Source organism: Lolium rigidum, chromosome 2 (genome assembly GCF_022539505.1).
Source record: "Lolium rigidum isolate FL_2022 chromosome 2, APGP_CSIRO_Lrig_0.1, whole genome shotgun sequence".
Taxonomy (NCBI): Eukaryota; Viridiplantae; Streptophyta; class Magnoliopsida; order Poales; family Poaceae; genus Lolium; species Lolium rigidum.
The window spans coordinates 278,413,200-278,421,791 of NC_061509.1; the positions used below are offsets into that span (position 1 = coordinate 278,413,200).

The 8,592-nt window shown below is 44.1% G+C and overlaps 1 protein-coding gene across 3 annotated transcripts; it reads left to right on the plus strand.

Moving 5' to 3' along the window:
* Positions 1-251: 251 nt before the first annotated feature.
* Positions 252-7,611, plus strand: LOC124693527 (disease resistance protein RGA2-like). Of its 3 annotated transcripts, XM_047227000.1 has the most exons (8): positions 252-375; positions 540-872; positions 1,126-2,238; positions 3,384-5,423; positions 5,684-5,867; positions 6,052-6,386; positions 7,019-7,214; positions 7,414-7,611. In XM_047227000.1, the coding sequence occupies exons 2-5, from the start codon at positions 597-599 to the stop codon at positions 5,711-5,713; spliced, it is 3,459 nt and encodes a 1,152-aa protein (XP_047082956.1). In that variant the 5' UTR covers positions 252-375; positions 540-596; the 3' UTR covers positions 5,714-5,867; positions 6,052-6,386; positions 7,019-7,214; positions 7,414-7,611. The 3 variants fall into 3 exon arrangements, with proteins under 3 accessions (XP_047082956.1, XP_047082955.1, XP_047082957.1); XM_047226999.1 differs by lacking the exons at positions 7,019-7,214; positions 7,414-7,611 and having other exon boundaries at positions 6,052-6,420; XM_047227001.1 differs by lacking the exons at positions 7,019-7,214; positions 7,414-7,611 and having other exon boundaries at positions 334-375; positions 494-872; positions 6,052-6,420.
* Positions 7,612-8,592: the final 981 nt, after the last annotated feature.

Genomic DNA, 8,592 nt, shown 5'->3' on the forward strand with positions numbered 1-8,592 from the left:
GATGCGCATCATAAAATTGGTTGGTTTCTTTAGTTGTCAAAGTTGTTGAACCGGTTCTTTACTATATGTTGAATGGACACATTGCCTCCTTTAAACCGCGTGGTGTACATAGTGGCTGGCCTAATCAACTAGCACATGCAAAGACGGACTAAACAGTCGTCGACGAAAACGAAAGCGAACCCACCCGACCAGCTGATGAAAAAGTGGCCCGGCCAGCGGAGAAAGCTGACACCTGCTGTCACATCTGCCCTCAGCCCACATCACTTGCTCTCAAGTCTTCAGTTCTCCTCACGCGCTTGCCATCTGAATCTCACCTCCATCCATCCGTCTCCGCCGGCATCAGCCCGCCTGGGTCTGTCCAGCACCTGCCTACAGGTACACCCTCTTACTATCTACCTTCTTCGTTGCAAGCGCGCGACATTGGTTGCTCTGCAGTTCTGCCTGAAATCCTGCAAATTTGAAAGGATGATTAATTGACACGAGTATTTGCAAGCTTGCGGCGATTCGGCGTGCCACGATTCTGATGCTTTGGTTAATAGGGACTGGAGCTTCAATCAATACTATAGAACAAGTCCCAAGTCGGCAGACACTGAGCCATGGCGGCAGTCGGGGGTATGCTCGCCTCTGCCGTCATCAAGGTGGTGATTGGACAGATCGGTTCCGCCATCGGAGGCGAAATCAAGCTGCACTGGAACATGAAGAAGGATCTCGAGCATATGAAGACGACGCTGGAGTGGGTGGAGGCCGTGCTCAGCGATGCCGAGACGCTGTCTGTCACGGATAACTCGGCGCGTCTGTGGCTGAAGCTGCTCAAGGACGCCATGTACGACATCTCCGACATGCTTGATGACTTCGAAGCTGACACCGACTTGGTATGAAAGATTCTAACCATTTCGTTGCCATCAAACTGGATTTGAATGCTATTGTTGCCCAAGATTTTTTTTTGTTCAAACTGTGTTGACTCCATTATACTACTAGATAAGGGAAACAAACAATGAACTGGGTTTCTCTTTTCTAAGATATGAACTGGCGGAACTGAATTGATTTACATAATGAACTAGATATGAAAACTTTTTTATAGTGACAGTTCCATGGTACTTACAAATCAACTTGTGCCGGTTGCAGTGGGCGGCTACGATGAATATGATTAAGATGCCACGTAAGATGAAGAAGATGCAAAAGCGCCTACAAAAGATAGCAGATGACCGTCACAAGTATCGTGTTCTACCAGAAACTCGCAGCGAGGACAAGCAAGTTCCTGATATCCGGGAGACAGCAGGGAATGTAGAGGAAGCAGAAATCATCGGACGGACCAATGAAAAATTGGAAATCTTGGCTTGTATATCTGAAAGCACCACTCAAGGGACCACCATCCTTCCCATATGTGGCATTGGAGGCATTGGAAAAACCACCTTGGCGAGATTAGTTTTCAATGATTCAGAGTTCAAAGAATACTCTAAGGTGTGGGTCTATGTGTCCCAGAAATTTGAACTGAAAAAGATTGGCAACACCATAATATCACAACTATCACAGGAGAAGCCAATATCCGATGATTTGCATAGTATTCATACTCGTCTTCGAGAGTTGTTTACTGGTAAGAGGATCCTGATCATTTTGGATGACCTGTGGGAGAGCAATCCTTCTCACCTACAAGAATTGAAGGCTATGTTGAAGCAGGGTGAGGGGAGCAAGGTGCTGGTTGTGGTTACAACACGCGAAAAAAGCATTGCACAGGAAGTTGGTACTGTTAATCCATTTGAATTACCTGCCTTGTCAGATCAAATGTGCTGGGATATACTAAAAGTGAAAAGTATGTTTGAAACAAGGCAGGACAAAGAGCGCTTGGAGCCAATTGGAAAGGAAATTGCAAAAAAGTGTGGAGGTGTGGCTTTAGCTGCTCAATCACTTGGACACATGTTGAAATCCAGGACATATGATGTATGGGATTCCATCAGATCCAACCATATCTGGAATCTGTCTGCATCCAAAGAAACATCGTCTACACATGAAGTGCTTGCATCCTTGTTGTTAAGCTACAACTTCATGCCTCCACACTTGAAGTTATGCTTTGCTTATTGTGCAATCTTTCCAAAAGGATACAACATGATCGGTGATAATCTAATTTATCGATGGATTGCTCTTGGATTCATGGAGCCATCTAGTACATTCTCTATCTGGCAGCTCGGTGAGAGTTATATTGCGAAGCTTCTGGAGATGTCATTTCTTCAACATTCAAATGTGAGTTACACAATACCTACACAAGTAATATTTGTCTTATTTTATTTTATATATTAACGACAACTCTGGTCAATAGCGAATTTTATTTAGAGATGCTGAGAGTATTTTTCTGCAAAACCTTTCCATGCATTATGCTGGAGTAACAACTTTACTACTTCCATTTTAAAAAAAACTGTACATGTCTAATTTCTTTCTTTGATCACGTTTATGTTGAAAGAGTACAGATATTTAAAAGTGTACATGTGAAACCCTAAATCTCTTGATATTTGCTCTTTGATTACTTGAGGTTTTTAGTTTTTTACTTTGCCCAGTATTATTTTCACTCACGGGATGAATATTGTGTGGTGCAAAAAAGTTGAGCCCTGTTACTGTAGTAGTGCATCTTATAGCGCCTCATTTATTCTGACTCCGACTTTGCAATTCCAACTCATCTTCCCCATGCAAAGTTTTGTTTATTTTTTTTTTATTTTCTTGCTCCAGAAACTGTTGGTGTTTTTGAGTTTTGTATACCTGGGGTAGTCGGATTTGTTTCATTGTAGTTGTTTTGCTATAATCTTGAATGCTTTCATTAAGTGTATGTTGTTAATGATTTTTTAACAACTTAAATGTGTTCTTAACTGTAATCCTATGGAAACGTAATTTATTGATGAACCCTACTACCAGTATACTACTGTTCCTCACTGTATTCTATATTTTAATTGCAATATGTTAGTAGTCTAGGGACCGGATGTTGCAGTTCTATGTAGACTATTTTTCCTTATTTTAATTACATTATATTAATAAGAATATCAACAGCTTAAGAATGAATTCTTGAATAATTTCTTACTGCAGTGGTCGAGTTTGTACAAAATACACGGAAAATATTTAGTGTTCCTGTTTTTGATTTTATTTGTTATTGGCCCTTTGTTTTTATATTATGGAAAAGCATTAGATGAAAATAACAATGTTTAGACAAAAGAATAGTCGAAGATTACAAAATAAACTATAGCCGTAGTAAAACAAAGTAAAACTGCAGATAAATATAATGGAAACTCAGCAGATTAACTTCAGCCTTCGAATTGCAGATGAATAATAGCATCTGGTTAACAATTCACTTGTTTATTACCTCTCATTGCTAATAGGGGAAAGCCCGGTTATTCTTGCAGATTAACATTCAAAATATTAAACAAAGAAATGGTACTCTGTTCATTATGCATGACCTGGTGCATGACCTCGCAAGATCGGTCATGGCTGACGAGTATAACTTGGAGAGCCCCAACTGCCGCTATGCATGCCTGACAGATTGTTCGAAGCCCTTAAAGTCATCCATAGATTCACCTGCAAAAATAAGGGCATTGCATTTTGCAGACATATTTTCGGAGAGTCCGTGTCTTTGCTTTTCACCAGCTAAGCACGTCCGTGTCTTAGATTTACATTTAAGCATGTACTGTAGGGGGGATTTGCCATTTTCAATTGGTGAACTGAAGCAGCTGAGGTATCTTAGCTTTGTATGTCACGATGCTACCATTAATCCCAGGGGTATTGGTATGCTCTCTAAGTTGAACTATCTTAGAATTTATTCCGGTGGTCTCAGATTATTGCCAGAGTCGATTGGTGAAATGAAAGGTCTGATGCATCTTGACTTATCTGGTTGTTCAAACCTAAAAGAACTCCCATTATCATTTGTGAAGATCAGAGAGTTGGTATATCTGGATTTATCTGGCTGCAGGGGTGTTTCAGGAATACCCAAAGCTTTGGGTGGCCTAACCAAACTCCAATATTTGGGTTTATCAGAATGTGAAAACCTCATAGGGCTGCCAGATGCCATTGTCGATCTCACTGAACTCCAATATTTAAATCTATCAAAGTGCCTGCAATATATCTTTGACAACTCAAGGGATCAAACTGAGAGTTTCATTGACCGCATCTGCACCCTTCCGAGTATGAAGTATCTGGATTTGTCCGGGAATGATTATCCTCTTATAATACCAGATAGTGCAAGCCACCTCACCAAACTGGAGCTCACTGAGTGCCGCCAAATTATTAGGCTTCCAGAGTTTGTAGACAACATTCATTTTCACTACTCAGGTGCCACTATGCAGAACTTCTATGTGTACGCAGGTAACATCCATATGCTTCAGCATGCAACTGCTGCTGGGCTAAGAATCTCACAGCTTGAAAATGTGAAGTCCCCAGGAGAGGCACTCAGTATAAATCTGAGTGAGAAAAAGACCATCTTAGAATTGAGTTTATCGTGGACCATCGGTGCAAATAGATATGTGGATGACATGGAGTTGCTGATGGAGCTAGTGCCACCAACCACTTTGAAGACATTTGGTATAGAGGGTTACTGCAGTGTTGGTTTTCCAGACTGGCTAATGAGTATCAGCAATCATCTCCCTAATCTTGTCAAGATGAAGATGTGGAATTTGCCAAACTGTAAGATTCTGCTGCCCCTTGGCCTACTACCAAACCTCCGAGAGATTAGTCTCGACGGTATGGAAAGCCTGGAAGAATGGGACACATCATACCTGAGTGGTGAGAATAGTGTGAATGAGCTTGAAAAGGTGCACATAAATAATTGCCCCAAGTTGAGGATAAAACCACACCTTCCTAGAGCCGCGTCTTGGGTTATAAGGACAAGCGATGATGTGCTCGTACCACAGCGAGATAGCATGTCACATATTGATTGCCTGACAGCTGGAGACAGCATTGTGCCTGTGCGTCAGTGGGGTTTTCTTCACCACCTACTCTCCCTCCGACAGTTAATACTTTATGGATGCAGTGATTTGAGGATCTCACCAGAGATATGCGGGGCCCTCCACTCCCTCAAATCACTTGAATTACATACCCGCAGCCGTGCAAAACTTGAGGAATTGTTTGGCGAGGTCACATCTCTTCAGAAACTGACAATATGGTCGGACCACTTGAAGAAATTGCCCAATAACATGAGGCAACTCACAAAGCTACAGTCATTAACACTGAATATCTGTCCTAGCTTGAGACAACTGCCAGCATGGTTAGGAGAACTCACGTTGCTCAAGAGACTCGAAATGTGGTCCTGCAGTGCCATCAGGACTCTGCCAGACAGCATAGAACAGCTCACAAACCTCCAAAAACTGAAAATATCCTATTGCAACCCTGCATTAATAAAGTGGTGTAACACAGAGAAGAACCGGAGGAAGCTTGCTCACATAGAACAAATGGTACGTGCCCTGCCATACTGTTTATCATATATTTATTGCTCCTGTTTTTGCACGGAGAATGTTTTCCATGCTCTGTACTATAGTACGACATCTTCTTTTTCTGTTCTTTGTTTCTTGGAGGATTTTTTTTCTTCAGTAAACGTTGTATTTTACATGCCCATCGCATCATAATTCTTGTTTATTGCCCAATTGGAAATTAGGAACTCGGATTCTAGCTAATGATTATACTGACTTCCTTCATTTTGTATTTAATTTTATAGAATATAAATGATATAAATGATTATGCCTAATATCTCCTGATGGGGGTGGGCTGCGGTTGCGGTACCCTTGTGTGGCCCTTTCTGCGAACGAAGAGAAGGTTGGTACGCTGGAGAGAAGAAGAGACATCGCAAAATTAAAAGTTCATATTGAATAAATACCGCGCAGAGAGCTCCAATGGCCCAGGTAGTTAATGATTCTGTGAACGCTTGTTTTCTCTCGTGAAGAAGAACAACGCTGATTGTTTTAGAGTCAGAGTTGTAACTGTTTGTCATCCTTAATCTCTATTTAGCCACTCTGTTGCCGTTGTCCACTCTGTTGTTGCTTTTGTGATAATTGAAATGAAACCCACATGGCACTTCCTGTGCAGGTATCTAACTTGGTGTTTCAAGGGCGTGGGTTCAGTGTTTGAGTGTCTCATCTGTTTCGCCACCGTCCAAGTCTGAAACTATGAAGAAGGGGACCGGCCAAGACGATGACCGACCATTGGCGCCCTGGCTACAGAATGTAGTGTCTGGCTTTACACAAGTACTGTTAGGACTCTGTCTATGGTTCCTGGTCAAAAGCATGCAACTGCTGAGGGGTTCAGCATTATTTGCTGATACGTGTAATATGATGGATTTGCCCAAGATACACACAGTGGAGAAGATGAAGACCACACACGCATGGAGTATTTTCAGCACACAGACTTGTGCTCTCTCCATTGTATTCCTCTCATCTCAATAAACTCAGCTGATTACATGTGTTTATATTGCACACAGCGCACGCACACATAGCCATACACAACGGCCTGATCCTATTACTGCTCACCAGCAGCTACACTCACGCCCATACACACTTGCACGGCCACTTCTCAACGGCCACACACGACCAGGCCAAATACAAGATACTAATATCTACTTGCACGGCCACTTCTCAACAGCCACACACGACCAGGCCAAACACAAGATACTAATATCTAACGTGACCATTAACATTTGTCATCTAATACACACAAACATGACTAAGACTAATTGCTGCATATCGTAGGCACCCATCTGCTGGCTTGTTGATCTGCTCAAGCACCGCTCTAACTCTACGTTGTTGATCACCCGCTACGCTTAGACGACAATACTGTAACTTAAAATAAGCATGATCCAATAACAAGATTAGTTCTATCGTTCCATTACAGCAGGATAAAATAAATATCTGTGCGTAGTTTTTTTTACAGCGAAATTGATAATGATTCATCAGTTTAGTTTAAGCTGAAATAAGTCCCTATCGGTTCGTACATGTATTTTTTTTTATAAGCAACATACAATTATATGGAACGTGCTTACTACTAGTAACTACTCCAGGAAGTACAGATAAGGGAGCGAACATTGGTGCGCCACGAATATAAGCAGGCTTGGCGTAACAGCGACAAGAGTTGAGCAAAACCAACAGATGTGCCACCCATCAGACACGGCAGCAATGACAGACGACTAGTCAACGAACAATCATCGAAAATGAAGCACCCGACCAGCTGATGAAACCGTGTGATGAAAAGGAAAGGTACTAAACAATCATCATCGACGAAACCGTGTGATGAAAAGCAGACACTGGTCTCGATAACGGAAACAAACAATGAACTGTGTTTCTCTTTTCTAAGATATGAACTGGTGGAACTGAATTGATTTACATAATGAACTAGATCTGGAAACTTTTTTATAGTGACACTTGGTGCTTACAAATCAAATTGTGCCGGTTGCAGTGGGAAGCTACGATGAATATGATTAAGATGCCACGTAAGATGAAGAAGATGCAAAAGCGCCTACAAAAGATAGCAGATGACCGTGACAAGTATCATGTTCTACCAGAAACTCGCAGCGAGGAGTAGCAAGTTCCTGATATCTGGGAGACAGCAGGGAATGTGGAGGAAGCAGAAATCATCGGAAGGACCGATGAAAAACTGGAAATCGTGGCTTGTATATCTGAGAGTGTTGAGTAACATATTGTATAGGTATAGGTCCCCGTGTTTTCTCAGAGTTGTACCTGTAACTGTACATGTGTCCGCCTATATATACATGAGCAGCCGGCCCTATTGGTGTTGTGCAATCTCCAATACCTTTGTACATGGTATCAGAGGCCCTTCGGCCCTGACCTAGCCGCCGCCCCCTCCTCCCTCCTCTGACCTAGCCGCCGCCCCCCTCCTCCCTAGGGCGCCGCCGGCCCTCCCTCTCCCAACCCTATCAGCCGCCCCTCCCCACCCCGGGCGCCGCCAGCCTTCACCCTAGCCCTAGCCGCTTCCGCCTACCACCACCACTGCTTCCGCCATGGCCGGTTTCTCCTCCTCCGGCTCCGACCCCTTCAACTCCTCCCGCTCCGGCAGCAGCAACCCCTTCGCCGGCCCCTCTGTCGCCGTCATCCGCGACATCCCCATCGCCGAGCGCGTGCCGGTGAAGCTATCCACCACCGCTGCCAACTTCTTCTCGTGGAAGACCTACTTCGGGCTGCTCTTCCGCGAGTATGATCTCCTCGATCACGTCGACGGCACCATCAACCTCCTCGCCACCGCACGACCCTGAGTGGCTCGCGATCGACGCCACCATCATCCTCTGGTTCTACCAGACCGTCTCCAACGACATCTTCCGCACCGTCGTCCGCGACGGCGACTCCGCCCACATGGTCTGGGCTAAGATCACCGTTCTCTTCACCGACAACAAAATCCAGCGGGTCACCTTCCTCCAGCAGGAGTTCTTCAGCACCCACCAGAACGACCTCTCTCTCGACGAGTACGCCCTCAAGCTGAAGAGCCTCTCCGACGAGCTCCGTGACTTGGAGTTCCCGATCGATGACAAGATCATGCTCTCCACCCTATCGGCGGGTCTCGGCGAGGATCTCAGCAACGCCGCCTCCAACCTCACGCTCCTCACCACGCCCACCTTCGAGC

Coding starts and splice junctions, on each gene's coding strand:
- LOC124693527 (XM_047227000.1), top strand. CDS start 597: ATGGCGGCAGTCGGGGGTATGCTCGCCTCTGCCGTCATCAAGGTGGTG. Junction 873..1,125: donor TCGAAGCTGACACCGACTTG/GTATGAAAGATT, acceptor TGCCGGTTGCAG/TGGGCGGCTACGATGAATAT. Junction 5,424..5,683: donor TTGCTCACATAGAACAAATG/GTACGTGCCCTG, acceptor TTAATTTTATAG/AATATAAATGATATAAATGA.